This window comes from Prenolepis imparis, unplaced genomic scaffold (assembly GCF_030444845.1).
Source record: "Prenolepis imparis isolate NDT839.2.m4 unplaced genomic scaffold, iyPreImpa1.0 SCAF_5, whole genome shotgun sequence".
Taxonomy (NCBI): Eukaryota; Metazoa; Arthropoda; class Insecta; order Hymenoptera; family Formicidae; genus Prenolepis; species Prenolepis imparis.
In genome coordinates, this window is record NW_028141163.1 from 7,293,030 (window position 1) to 7,307,358 (window position 14,329).

The following is a 14,329-nucleotide window of genomic DNA, read 5'->3' on the forward strand; positions in this document are numbered from 1 at the left end:
GTGCGCAGATAGGGCGGTACTCGTATATATACAGAGAACGTGAATGTCCGCGTATAAAGATATGCTTTTGCTACTTATTAAGCGTCCTCTTTTTGCAGCCATCGAGCTTGTCATTCGTTAAGCGATGCGTTTCGCGGTTCGTATATCGCAGATGCCTCGTGTCTCTACAACGATAATAGCTATTAGCGTCATAATTATCAACTCGGACCGAAAGGCGAAATGAAATTACATATTACGAAGGTTAATTTCTTCCAATTCCTTCGTTTAAGTTTCGTCTCTAACGAACGAACGACCTCGAAGCCGACTTTCTTGTGGCTCGATCTCGAAGAAGGGAGGAGTTAACTTCTCTCTCGCAAAAGTTTTTCTCCCTTTACACCCGTAAAGCCTCTTTTTCAACCTCCCGACTTGTTAGAACGCGGAATGTGTTGCCCGCGGTCGAGACTCGCAGTGACTTCTTAATCGGATATACGAACAAAATGCACGCATCATCGTCAGATCGCTTGCATGAGTAATTGCGTTATCCATCGTGTTCGCGATCTCACACGACGCCGCGAGCGATTCGACACCGCTGGGTAAGAGCGTGCGAAATTATCTTTCGTGTGATGCCCCGGAATTTTCTCTGGTCAGAAGTTATACTTTTTTATATAAATAAACGTTATACATTCTCTCGAAAATAGAAAATGTGAAGAAAGTACCGATTTATTATATATCAAAATTTTTTTATTTATTTTCAAGAGATTAAAAAAAAATACTTTCTAAATATGTTTGTAATGCGTTTCTATGTGGATGGTTGTGGATGTTTTATGTGAATTGGTTAATTGTTTTTTAGTACTGGGGCTGTTGAAAATTTGATTATCTTGTTATATAAGCTATTTTCATGCTAATGTCTCGCTTTATCGTTATTAAATAAGTGGTACCTCGCTGTGACAGAGTTTAATTACAATTATAAAGTTAAATTGCTTGTTAAATTTTGTGCAAGTTATAAATAGAGAAGAAACGTCATTTTATATATAATACTATTGCACAAAGAGGATATTTCGAAATCTTTATTATCTTGTATATGTTATAGATTTTATTATCGATCAATAAGTTAAGAGCACATTGAAGTCATTTATTAATTAAATTAACTTAATTACATGAATGTTTTTTTGTATTAAAACGTTTTGTAAAAACGAGTATTTTGCTTAAATCGAACGTATTGGGAAACTGCTGAATATTAAATCTCGTAATTAAATGATATCGGAATTCCGGAAAGTCGCCGATATTGCGGCGCATTTGAATGCACGTGGTAAGATGAAAAAATTTAACGATCTAAATTAAGTGCGCATTAATAGATAATCGGGATGAAGCTGACGGTTTCAAGCGAGACTGCCGATAACTAGATGAGACTCGACGCATTAAAAGTAGATCCGTAAACATTAAGATTTCACAGAGGCGCGCACGCAAAGTGGATATTTGCACCTCACATGTTATATCACATATTATACTGCATCGCAGACGTGCTGCGGGACACACAGGATAATGGAAAACGCACGTTAATCTTCCCTAATTTCCTCGCGCCCACTAATTTCGCTTTGTCGTCGCGATAACGACGATTAACGACCTGACGGATGCGCGCATTTCGTTGAGCATTTCGGGATTAAGTCCTTAACACGTTGGGACAGCCAAATGCGATGACATTTCATGGCAAGACATAGGAAGTGCAAAGCAGCATATGCATGTATTTTGAATATCTCTCTCGAGATTATCCAAAGTTCTCGATGTTAAGCAATTGTCGGGATATCACGTTGTACGAAAAATATTTCAGTTTCCACGTAATTCTTGTCATTTATTCTGACAATTTAAACTTGAATTTTCTTTAACGAAGATTTCATCTTACATCCCGCATTTTCTAACTTTGTAATATTTAACTTTAGATATTTGTTATCAGTTTTTGAATCAAATTAAATTCTGTCAAAGTTTGTAAAGAGAAGAATAAGGTTTTCTTAATTTATTTCTAATATGTCAATTTTATAAAATTTTTAAAATTTTTACAAAAATACTTAGAGATGATAGAGCTTGATAATTTTTTTTATTAAGAGAAATTTTAACATTTAAATTAAAGAAATTTATATATATAAAAAGAAACCTTATAAACCACAAGGAATTTAAGACGTTTTATGTAGATCAAATTTAATTTTACTAGAACAGCACAAGCATGCGCCATTCTTCAATTTTATATTAAAAAGAATGTTATTAAAAAAAATAATATAGTTTGTTTAAACTCGATTAAAATATTTTTTCACAGAAATCAGCTGATTAAAGCGTTAATTTGCTAATTAAATTTTAAAATAATAATATGGTAAAAAATTAAAATAGTAATATGTTATTGTAAATAATATGTTATAATTTATAATACCTTATTTTTTATTAATATTTTTTGACAGAAATCAGTTGATAACTGTCAAAAATATTATAACATATTATTTAAAACATATTATTATTTTAATTTTTATAACATATTATTTAAAAAATTAATTAGCAAATTAACGCTTTAATCAGCTGATTTCTGTCAAAAAATATTAATAAAGCGAAAATTTGTTAATTTAATTTTAAAATAATAATATGTTATAAAAATTAAAATGTTAATGTTTTATTTTAATTTATTTGTTACAGGTAGCATTGCTGATAAGCTGCGCGCGAATTTGATTGCGAAATTCTCGAGTGTCGAACTAAAGTTGATTCGTGCGCAATGTACGCGAAATACGCGTGCGATTCACGCGTCGCGTCGGGAGTGCCGTGTAAAGTTTCGCGCGTCGGGAGTGCCGTGTAAAAGTGTCGGGCGATCGTAATTATTCGCGTTTTCGCGAGTGTCGTGAGTGCTACCATGAACTAAGAGAGGAGGAGGAGGCCTAGGGAGGCATCGGGCAACAGCGGGGCAACTGTGAGGTATGCAAAAATAAAAAAAAATTTTTTTGTAAACACATACATTGAGATATTCGACCATTATCAGACTTTCAAAACACCTGTACATCCCCCCCCCCCGACACACATGTATATACATAATTTGAATATTTTGTTTTCAGATCATCAATGTGTGCTGTGTACTACAATTCCGCCATTGCACGGACCGGTGAGTGAGAAATTGTTTATTTATTGTTTATTGATCAGACAAAATAAGGCTGTGCTTTGTCTGATATTTAAAGTGTCGAATTTGAATTATACTTGCTCATTTGCTTATTCATGTTTCGTGTTAAGTTGTGATCAATTGTTAGGATTAGAATTGACTTCGTTCAAACTTGAGATACATCGATACGAATGCTTTTACAACTCATGTTTGTGATTTTATGAGAAAAAGAACGCAAGATCAATTCTGCTACATATATTTTTATTATGTAATAAAAAAAGTGTATTACATACAATTCTTGCTTATATTTAAATTTTCGATTCACGAGCTTAAAAAGGGAAGTGTTTAAAATAGACAATTAATTTTTCGATATTTCTGGGATGGATTTTTTTTAAGAGACATAAATACTTGCGCATTTCACTTGACAATGAGTTTGATATACGTAGAAACTCTCCGAAACACATCGCATATCTCGAGAATAATATCCGGCGTATGGATCCGTGGTTCCGTGAATTTGACTCGAAATTCAACGAGCACGCGCAGATCATAAATTTCGCGGTTCCTGTTTCTCTAATCAAGTCTCAGGATGGAATGGATTACGATAGAGGAGAGGAAGCTAATGCGGATTAAGCGACAGGTCTCTCCGGTCATCATACATGACGACCGTAAATTTCGTGCCAACAGTTTGCCTAATTAGAAGGACAATGCAGGACACGACGGGGATAGATAGCGTAAGAGAGAACGAAATTACAGACGCGCGTATCTGGTCTACTGACGTATCGGGATGCCTTCTTATCGTTGCAAGGCGAGACAGGTAACCGCAGAACTTAGGGGGACTTTCATTCGCCAGAACGATTCTTCGTGCACACACGCGCTTACTTAAAGTCGTACGTCATGTCGAGCCGTTTAATGGTCTTTTAATACTACCTTACGAGCGGCGCGTTTCTCCACCCGCGCAACTCTTTCACTCCTGCGGCCGGCTGCCTTTGAATAAGACGATCGAGAAGACGGAGACGCGCTCCTCTCTCGAGATGCCATTGCTTCTCCCCATCGAACTTGTTGTTTTTCTCTCTTTCTTTCGCATGTAGTAATCGAAGATTCCAAAGGGGTTTATGTCATCGGTCGAACAGCCGGTACGTAAACCGGAGGCGAAAATTCCCGGCGGAGAGAGTGCGCGACTTTCATCGTTTAGCGTCTGAAGAGCAGATCTCTTCTGTTCGTGAAGATACCAATCAGCGGTTACGCGCCGTTGCGCATATCTCCCCGCCGGATCTTCTTTGTTACTTCCATCACGCACGGATAACTATACCCATGGATATATACGCGGATGTGTTTACGACAAAATGGCAGAGAGATAAGCGGTGATCTCTCTCTAATGACCTTATGATGCCGGACAGTTCAGTTTAATGTCCGACAATAAAATATTTCTCATCTTCTTATTTCGATCATTATATATTGTAATCAGGCATTGATTGTCATTATTTTTTAATGTCTTCTAAAGAAATGCAAATTTTAAATTTACAACCCCCCCCCCCCCCCCGGGTAATATTTATTATATATTATCATCTAATTCTAGAAGTTTGAAAAATTAAATTTTGATATTATATAGATCATAAAAAAAATTTAGCTGCGTATGCTGCAAATCTCTTAATATGTAATTTTTAGTTAAACAGTCAATCAAATATTTCTCACCCTCCCCGTCCCCTCATATTCTTAGCTATTATTACAGTTGTTATCAGTTTCATTTATTTGTCGTATATTTCCATGAGCAAAATAATAGCGTGACGGAAAATTCATAGAACTTTATAAGCGCGATAAACAATCCTGCCTTCTACAGAATTGTTTTGAGAATGCCGGAGGATAAAAGATCCAAGTTCCAGCAGTTACCAGCAGAGTGGCCTTCTTTCAGAGGGAATATTAATGCCGTCGAGAAGAACTGTGCATCGCGTCTAGTAGTCTCTTAGACAGCTCCATTATTTGCTCGCCTACCCACTTCGAATGCATTAAGAAATATTTTCACGGGACTCTTCCATTATGCACGTACGTCCGCGAGAGTCGATCCGCGTTTAACATCGAGGAAATGCATTTCTTGTTCGATAACACGAGAATCGTTCGATCCTTATGTCATTGATCGCTCGCGAAAGATTCTCAGAGATCCTTGATTGCGCTCTCATAAACAGGTGCTCTCCTACGTAATCTTTTACGACATCGAAAGACACACATATATATATATATATATATATATATATATAAATATTCGTAAATGTACGCGTGCTCTCTCCGGCGTAAAATGTAACGTAAAATTTTATCATTGAATCGGTTCATGCGATCTCTTCTCGCCATATTCGCGAATCATTTGGAAGCACTATATAATCTTTAAGAATGTTCAATATTACATATGAGATTTTTTTTTATGCATGCAACGCTGATTTGCCGCAATCGTCAATTCCGGTTTCGAGAGGAGCGTTTATTGGCGAAGCGTTTATTTCCTGCATTATTCCATTTTGCCGTAGCACCGATGGTAATCGTTAGAACGAGTTTGTAGAACTTGCGTAAGATTTTCTCGAAGATCTTTCGATACTCTTAGTTTCACTTAAGCCGGCATTATCACCTTTTATAAATAATGTTAAAATCCAAACTGGCTTATTTAATCTTTTAATTGAACTTAATTTTTTTTTTTTTACATGTAAGACTTGCTACAGATGTAACATGTATCTTTAGGAATCGGCGCTATCGCTTTTAATCGTCTCAAAGGATATTTTTCTTCTTTTGATGATCTTCTTGCTACTGCATTTAACTAGGAATTTCAACTCTTCTACGATCTCTTCTCTGTAGGATACCTGTAAACAAGCACAATTTTTATAATTATAGAAATGATTTTGTAGGAAATATACAGAATTCGAATTATGAAACATTTTACGTTATGTCTGATCGCGAGATTTTGAATGTGCCACAGAAATGACCATGCTGCAATGAGCCACGATAACATAACGCCGCTTATCATAATTAAAAATACTCCACCGACGTCTTCGAAATTTAATGCTTCCACTTGGACTTTGGCCTTTTCCTATAAAAAAATTCATTTTTCAACATTGATCGAATTTTTTTTCAAACATCATTGAAACGATTATGATTTAACGCTTAAATAGTGACATAAAATTGAAGTTTTCGAAAACTGAATATAAATTTCTCTCCGAGTTGCTCTCGTAATAGTTTAAAATTTATCCAGTAGTTTTCTTCGTAAATCTTGAAGTAACTATACTTTGGCTTATACTCTTATACTTTAACTCTGGCTTATTCGCTTACACGCCAAATACGCGCCGGAACCGCTATGTCGTCCCTACACGTACAGACCAAATCGGTAAAGTTTGAGTTTCAGCTCAACTATAAAAGCAGCCAAGTAACGTGAAATACTTTGCCTATGTGTTTTATCTATTTGTGTAATCAAATAAATGAAAGAAAAATAAACAGCCAATAAGTAAACGAGTGAAAAGTTAACGGTTGAAGAGAAAGCATTTTCGATCAAATTAATTGAATTTTAAGTTGTTTTTTTTAAAACAGTACTTGAAAAAAGGACCGCATTAGCTAATGACTTGCTTGACTTTAATTAATATTTGAATAATTTACAGAAAGCAAACGATTCGTGAATAAGATAAATAGAAAAATTAAGATAGAAAGAAAATATATAAATCGAAAATAAAAAAAAATTTCTGACTTAGTTGAGTTTTGTTCAAATTGCCCTAGGCAATTCGTGCAGAATGTACATCTACTTCTTAATTTATCTGCAAGATTTTGCCTGAGATAAATTAGAAGCGGGCGTGTATGATTTTTTATAAGTGAAAGTATCTTGCATCATTATGTAAAGCATTTAAATAATCGACATGTTAATAATTTCGCAACTATTTATGAAGTAAGACAAAGATTACGCGCGACGTTCAATCCATGTAATTTCATTCTTGCCGCAAAATAAAGTCGAAATAAACGAAGTCGAAAATACAATGCAAAAATATAAACGACACATACTTCACATAGTTCGCCACCTCGCTTCTGTTTCCACCATTTAGTTTGCAGCTCATTGATTATGCCGTTTTCCTTCAGCTTTAGTATAGCACCGCTAAGATCCGTGCGATAAGATGCATCTGCATCGAAAGATTTATTTGGTTAAAAATGAATTAAATTGTTTCAATCGTTTCTTCGAATCTAAAATGACCGAACCGAATTGATGTGACGTATATAATAAATTGAGATGAACTCTAGACGGCGATATATAATGCTCTGTCTCAATTATTGTTATAAATTATATAAAATCGAATCACCAACTTTTTTTCATCGCTATCCCGTAGCCCTTGGCATCTAAAAGTCCACCGATTTGCGTTACATTACATTTTCTCTGTTTAATATACTCAATTGACGTGGACTCCATGATATACGCATAATTCTGTTGCTGCACCTTCAACACGCCTTCTTCGTTCTTTTCCATAAGCACCTCGTCAGCATGATCCATCATATAATTATACATAATCTTGTATGGTTCATGCGAGGAATCCTGCAAAACGAGATCGATCCCTGCCAGACGCTTTCATAAATAATAACGCGAAATATCATTACCAATATGCCTTTAATAATGGTCCACAACCATCTGCGCCTTTTTTGCAAATCGTGTCACTCACATTGAAGAATGAGAGCGTCGATCCGCCCTTTTTCGCGCCGTACTTGATTTTCTGTTGATAAGCCAATTCTTCCGCCGCCTTAAAGGGCCATACGACGGATTTCGTGGATAACGCTGCCGCCAGATTGGCAACGTATGTCGATCCGATGATCAAAGTGAAAAACCACCACGCGATAGCCAAGGTTCTTGTTGAAATTCCTCTAAAATACAAGTGTTTTATTCAAAATTTTTCAAAGTGTTATTTCTAGATTCAACTATAATTATTAATTGCACGTGGCGCAACTAGCTGCGTAACGATACAAAAATTTGTAACGATACAAAATTATTGTGCATTCAATAAGAGTTTGATTCCATGCAAGAGAAATATCTCGAAATTATACGGATATTGACGAGTTTCACAAAGCGAAGATAATTCTTCGACTTACACGGGTGCAAATCCGGTGGGAGATTTCAGTAAAGCTCCGATTACGAAGAACGGAGTGTCCATCAGAGTGAAAGGCGTTTTCAATACTTCCGGCTCTTTGATGCATGGATATGGATTTGTCCATTCGACGGGGCAGAGTTTCCCAATCACGAATAATAACATTGACACGACGATGTAAGCTGCGAGCAGATGCACCCATACGTCTTTCGAAAACGGTCCCAGAAAAGACAGTAAGCTCGGAGGAGCGCTCGTTGGTTTTCTATAGAGCACGCTTATACCTAAAAAAAAAAGAAAGAAATATTATTTAATCGAGGCCTAAATGGATTTTGAAAGCTTGATTTATATTTTATATTTATTCCGATTCCACACTGCGAATATACAGCGCATATCATGTTTTACCTAAGTTCATAAACGGGCTCGTAAAATCTACAGCGTCCTGTCTTTCCGCCGTGATTGTTAGATCTGTGATCGCTAAATCTGCTGTCTTCAAAATTAAAAGAAAAAAAATTCATCATATTGCATAAATTAAAAAAAAAATATTTAGTATATGAAATATAATTTTAGTTTATTAATTTTTTTATTAATCATATATAGATTTTTTTATACCGATTATGTGGTCAGATGAAGAATAAGAAAAATATAAATATACATTTTATTTTTTGACAATACGTTGAAATGCACATGATTAGCGATGATGATTTATTTTAAAGGATAAACTGCTTAAAAATATTATTCATGATATATCAGAGAAATGTAGAGGCAGCTGCTTTATCGATGTAAGAATATACAAAGCGTTTCTCTCACATGGAAGGTAGCAGCACTACTCGCGAACGAAGGTCGGTCAAGTTTATCACGCGCTTATGCCGTTTACGTGGAATTAAATCGTGAAGGAATGCTTCATCGACTTACGCCAGCGATTATTTTTCCTAGCATGCCGTTCCACTGGCCGGTCGTTTTATTAAGCGATCCATATGCGTTGTCGGCCTGAACTTCAAAGGTGTAATTAAACCCTAGTATCTTGCTCATCTCATGAATTATATCGATCGCGAAGCCCTCGTATCGATCGTTTCCAATTGTCATAGAGGATGATTCTTGAAGCATTCCATATGGGTCGGTCTGGAATTTATTTTAGTCTAATCAAGAACATCTATCTTTATTTTATCTTTCTTATATTAAATTGGAGATTATTTAAAACATAACATATATATTGAAATGTATATGGAAAATTATGTGCAATGACATAGATAATTATGTGATTGTTTTTTAATTGCAATAAATCACAAAGAAAATAGTTAAAATACTGCCATTAAAATTGATAATATAGCATTATTTTGTTTTTTTATATTATTTGTTTCATCATTTTTATTACTTGCCTTTTGCATATAATTTAAAATTATATTACTTATACACGCATCTGCTGTTTTATTTTAATTTAAAATTCCTTTATTAAAGTATATTTTATAAAATTATTGAATTTTTTATCATCATCGAATTATATAATTGCGTCATAATTCCGACTTAACTTATTAATAATTAAAAATTCAAAGTTACATCCTTTCTTTCCTAATAATTTAATATTTAATTAATTATGAATTGTAAACGAATGCATTTTTAAGGAATGAATATTATTAATAAATTTTATATTGATCATTGGAACGTACTAACGATATCAAAACAAAGAAATGTTTGTCACGTAAACTTTTCTCATCATCCACTCCAGGAATTCTATGTCCCGGCTTCCATTGAATACCAACATTCGTTTCCCATCTCCCGACTTTGCGCAATCCTTGATTTTCGAGATTTACAATGTCCAATTGGAATTCGCTCCGGAATCCAGCGGTATCGAATTTTATCATCCCGCTCAATCCATTTATTTGCGTCTAGTGTCAATTCAAAAGTTTCTCCGGTTAAAATATATATTAAAAAATGATACATCGTGTATAATGAAATTGTATTATTCTTTTAAATTATTTCTAAATTGATTCTAAAACACGTATATGAATTTTTCTTTTTTTTTGCAAGTTATGAAAAGTTTAGACTCTGTTACATATGCGTTTAAATACGTTAGTGTAATCATACATACGTTTCGCATATAATTACTCAAACTGAAACCGTGTCCCCAAGTTTGCGTACGATTGCAAAATAATTTCTTAAGATTTCCCTTAATGCTGTCGCGTAATTGTGCATAACCACTCGCAAAAAGTTGGACAGCATCATAAGCGAGCGCCGCTTCCACTTTTAAATGAGAACCGTTCGTTAAATTCCAATTAAGAGACCGAGATTGGAGGGTACGTTGAACAATTAAACTTTCCGGATTGATTAAACGTACGCCTGTTAAATTCACTCCGGAATATTTATACGGCTCTAAATCCAGAGTTTGCAAATCCTAATGATAAATAATGAAATGTATGTGTTAAACATATAAATGTATTCTCCTTCGAATCGGATAAAAATTTAGAAGATTGATACAATTTAATGTGTATTTTATTTGAAATCTAAAAATATGACGGATTTTTATATAAATTTATAACTATAATATAATCTTTTTTTAAGTTATTCTTATCAAATATTCTTATCAAATCATTCTGATGAAACATCTTACCAAAGAAGTAATAATCACTCTATATCTTTCTGATAGTATTCCGACTTGCTGTGCTTGCTCGAGAACAGACGCAAGAATGTCATACGAACAATCGATTATGATATTTCTGTAATCGGATTTTTTTACCTCTTTCATGGCTTGCCTGTAGGTAAATTATCTCATTAATTTTTGAATAACGTATCTCTTCCGAAGAATCTTTTGGCAATGGCGTGTGACACGTGTGCGCGAGCGACGTTCGCATCATATACAGACAGTCGTATCGTAAATCATCGCGATATTTTCTGGCGTTTACGGCGGGGTTAAATAATGGCACAGGTGCATAATAACTTTGTTTGACAAACGTCGCTTGTGCTTGCACGTAGGTTTGTACCAGGAACGATCTATTTATATGATTCGTACATTTGCGTACCTAAAATTTGGTCCATTACCTAAACGGAACGCCATGGCGGAAATGGTATTCACATTTGGCAATTTTAGCAGACGACTTATGCGAATCAGGCCATCTGTGTTGTCGTAAAGTATTGCATATTCCTTCCATTTGTATTCTTTTATTAGATCATGAAAAGCCTAAATTATGCCAGAAATTAATCTTAATATAAATATCATTTGCAATATTAATCATAAAAATATGAAATTTTAATTTACGATCCCTTTATTCTCGGTTCTGATTAAATCATCATTTGATTAGCAACTAAAGTGTAAATATTATATCTTGAAAAATAATAATGCAAACAATCCAAGAAAAAAAATACGATAAATATAATAAATTTGAAATATTTATTCAAGATTTTGTTTTTAGAACAATGCAATAAGAAAATTTTTGCAGGCAATACTATTTTCTTTCTATTTTAATTTAAATATTTTTTAAATTCTAATTTTGCATTTTAGTGAAAAATCAAAACTGTTGACTGCAGTTATGCGACGACCCAAGTTATTTGTAAATGATTAGGGATATAAATAAATACCATGGAAAGCATGTCAGGATGTGGATATAGATTTATCACATTGTCGCGTTTTGTTCCGGAATCCCATCTGGCACAAATATGAGGTATGTCTAAAGTATCGCACATACTTTGAACGTAGTCCGCTTTCAATTTATCTTGAGGACCGAATATTCCGGCCACTCCACTGGTTACCAATTTGCACGCTGCATTCAGTGCATAATATAATCTCGCGAGATGCACACATGCGTTTATTGCACACATGCGTTATTAATCTTAGAAATTGAGTACTTAATTAGTAAATTAGAGTATCTGGTCTATATATCTTACAGTAAAGCTTTCTGGAAATTTACTTTCAATTAATAACGCACAAACGCATATAGCTTAAAAAAAAAAAAGAAACATAAGCTGCAGAATTGCTGAAGTATACATGATGCAATATGTAATATTAATCAGGCTAATTAAATTAAATTGTATATAGATTATGAGAATGCTTATGTAGATAAAAGAATATATTCTAAAATTGTGTATTAATCTAAATATAGAAAATAATAATATACCTATTTTTGCTACATGAAAGACATTTTTATTGGTTTTCTCGGTTCTGGGTGTCAATAATACACCCATCGCGTGCTCGGAGATATTTTTATTTACTGCTTTGATTGATATCTCAAATGCTCTTTGAATCATCTCGTCGCTGTCGAATATACCTCCTGCGATTATTTAAAATTGTTGTCGATACATTGAATTAATTATAGATATTTTATTTTTATTACTTGGTTTTATGAAAAACATACAGCGGGCTTACCAATAGGAATTCTTCTTGGAAATCCCAAAATATTGGATATAAATGCAATAGTAATGTACAGAAGCAGCATTTCTTGACCTTTCTAAAAGAGAATAATTCTGATAGCAATGCAATAAGTGCAACGAATTGTACAATCTACATCAGTATCGAACAGTTTATTTTTCTAAAAATAAATAATTATAAGGAATTTGATTAATATCAATTAAAATAAAGTTTGTTTTTGTTTTTTATTATTGTTATTTCATTGATGCTATTGCACTGCCATCTTATGTGACCTAACACATTTGTATATACATACATATATGTATATGTATGTATGTATGCGTAGCTACGATATATTTAGACACTTCTCGCCGTGCCAATGTGCTCTATAACAGCTTCTCTCAATTTATCTGTTGAAAACAACTGTCGAATAGAGTTCACTGACAGTTTCCTGAGAGTTGTCAGTAGTGCGTAAAGATTCGTCTTTTATAGATTTCATGATTTCTCAAATATAAATGGTTTGGATGTATTAATGTAATTTTTGACGTGCATTTTTTATTCAAATAATTCAAATAATAGAAACGTGTTGGAAACGTTCTAAAGATGTTTAAAACAATATTTTAATATTTTAATATTTCAAGCTTTCGTATTAAAAGTTTTGTCAATTTCCCTTTTTATCTAAAAGTTTTTAATTGTTCTATTGAAAAAAAAAAATTTGTATTGATGTAATTAACAAGATAATTTCATTTTTCAAACATATATTATTTACAGAATTGTAAAGCAAAAACACTTTAATAATTAAATAGTCTTGCATATTATTTATAAATACAAAATTTTCAGATATTGTAAATTACATAGTTATAAGAATTATGTTAATAATTTTCCATTTTTTCCATTATGTAGCGTCATTTTGAAAACAAAAATTTGCTTTTACAACATTTATTAGCTGAAAAAGAGCTTTAAATGCTTTTCAAAATGATCAAAATAGATTTTTTCTTCGGATTTCTTTTTTTTCCATGCACCATATTGCATTGTATGTCCAATTTTACTAGAATGCATTTAATTTAACTATTCAAGAAGATTTTAAATCTTGATTTTATTATGACAAAGCGTTAAATAATAAAAACTTGACATGAGCCTATACATCTGCATGGCCAATTGCCAAAGCAAAACGCGGGCGCCAAAGTTGCATTGCGAGAAGTGCATTAAACCTTTCCTTTCGTGTGAGAAAACAAACCATTTTTATAGTGTGAAGTAATGTTGACGTTTTGGAGTTCCACGCGGATAACGATCTATCACATTTTCGGCTCACATTTAAGAATATCGGTAGAAGTTAATTCTTTAAGTTGATTGATGGTACGAGATCACTCGCGTGTATTAATTGAGTTTATCGTAAATTATTAAAATAATTAGGAATAAACAATTAGGAATAAACGCTTGGCGCGAAAAAACTCTTCGAACTTGTATATTTACCACGGACCACCCGGCGCTATCGGAGCCAGTAGTTATACTATCCCATAACCACCGGTTGACTATTTTGACCACATGCGAGCTCGAAAAGTAGGTAATAGGATCGTATTTTCTCGTATGCTATTTTGCGCATGACCATCGTAGCTTATTTCAATTCGGAGAGTTATCGCTGTTAACGTTTCGTGCTTCGTAATGATTTTATGAATTTGTAATCGCAGCTAGTGAAAAGATAAAAATAATTATATATGCGAGCGATAATTCTTCTCGAATTGATAATATCTTTCAGAACTGTCTAGATTTGAGAAATTCATGCGGTTGCATATAAAA

At 33.6% G+C, this 14,329-nt stretch overlaps 1 protein-coding gene and 1 long non-coding RNA gene across 3 annotated transcripts in view; one reads left to right on the forward strand and one right to left on the reverse strand.

Annotated features, from left to right (window-relative positions):
• LOC145936648 (uncharacterized) overlaps positions 1 to 14,329 on the forward strand; it is a 203,161-nt gene that overhangs the window by 118,774 nt on the left and 70,058 nt on the right. The window contains exons 8-9 of the long non-coding RNA XR_014425421.1: positions 2,656 to 2,928; positions 3,066 to 3,112. This is a non-coding gene — a long non-coding RNA (uncharacterized LOC145936648). The remainder of the gene's footprint in view (positions 1 to 2,655; positions 2,929 to 3,065; positions 3,113 to 14,329) is intronic.
• On the reverse strand, positions 5,539 to 14,284 carry LOC145936636 (glutamate receptor ionotropic, kainate 2-like). 2 transcript variants are annotated; one of them, XM_083039005.1, is made up of 15 exons: positions 12,551 to 14,284; positions 12,303 to 12,455; positions 11,767 to 11,948; positions 11,211 to 11,368; positions 10,802 to 10,943; positions 10,283 to 10,585; positions 9,861 to 10,079; positions 9,109 to 9,315; positions 8,599 to 8,683; positions 8,201 to 8,477; positions 7,777 to 7,975; positions 7,427 to 7,652; positions 7,130 to 7,245; positions 6,027 to 6,173; positions 5,539 to 5,946 (listed from the first exon to the last, which is right to left on the reverse strand). In XM_083039005.1, exons 1-15 carry the CDS (start codon positions 12,618 to 12,620, stop codon positions 5,824 to 5,826), a joined length of 2,607 nt encoding a protein of 868 aa, XP_082895131.1. In that variant the 5' UTR covers positions 12,621 to 14,284; the 3' UTR covers positions 5,539 to 5,823. The 2 variants fall into 2 exon arrangements, with proteins under 2 accessions (XP_082895131.1, XP_082895132.1); XM_083039006.1 differs by lacking the exons at positions 9,861 to 10,079; positions 10,283 to 10,585 and having other exon boundaries at positions 5,541 to 5,946.

Coding starts and splice junctions, on each gene's coding strand:
- LOC145936636 (XM_083039005.1), bottom strand. CDS start 12,620: ATGCTGCTTCTGTACATTACTATTGCATTTATATCCAATATTTTGGGA. Junction 10,944..11,210: donor GGTAATGGACCAAATTTTAG/GTACGCAAATGT, acceptor ATTTACCTACAG/GCAAGCCATGAAAGAGGTAA. Junction 8,684..9,108: donor TAGGAAAAATAATCGCTGGC/GTAAGTCGATGA, acceptor TTAATTTTGAAG/ACAGCAGATTTAGCGATCAC.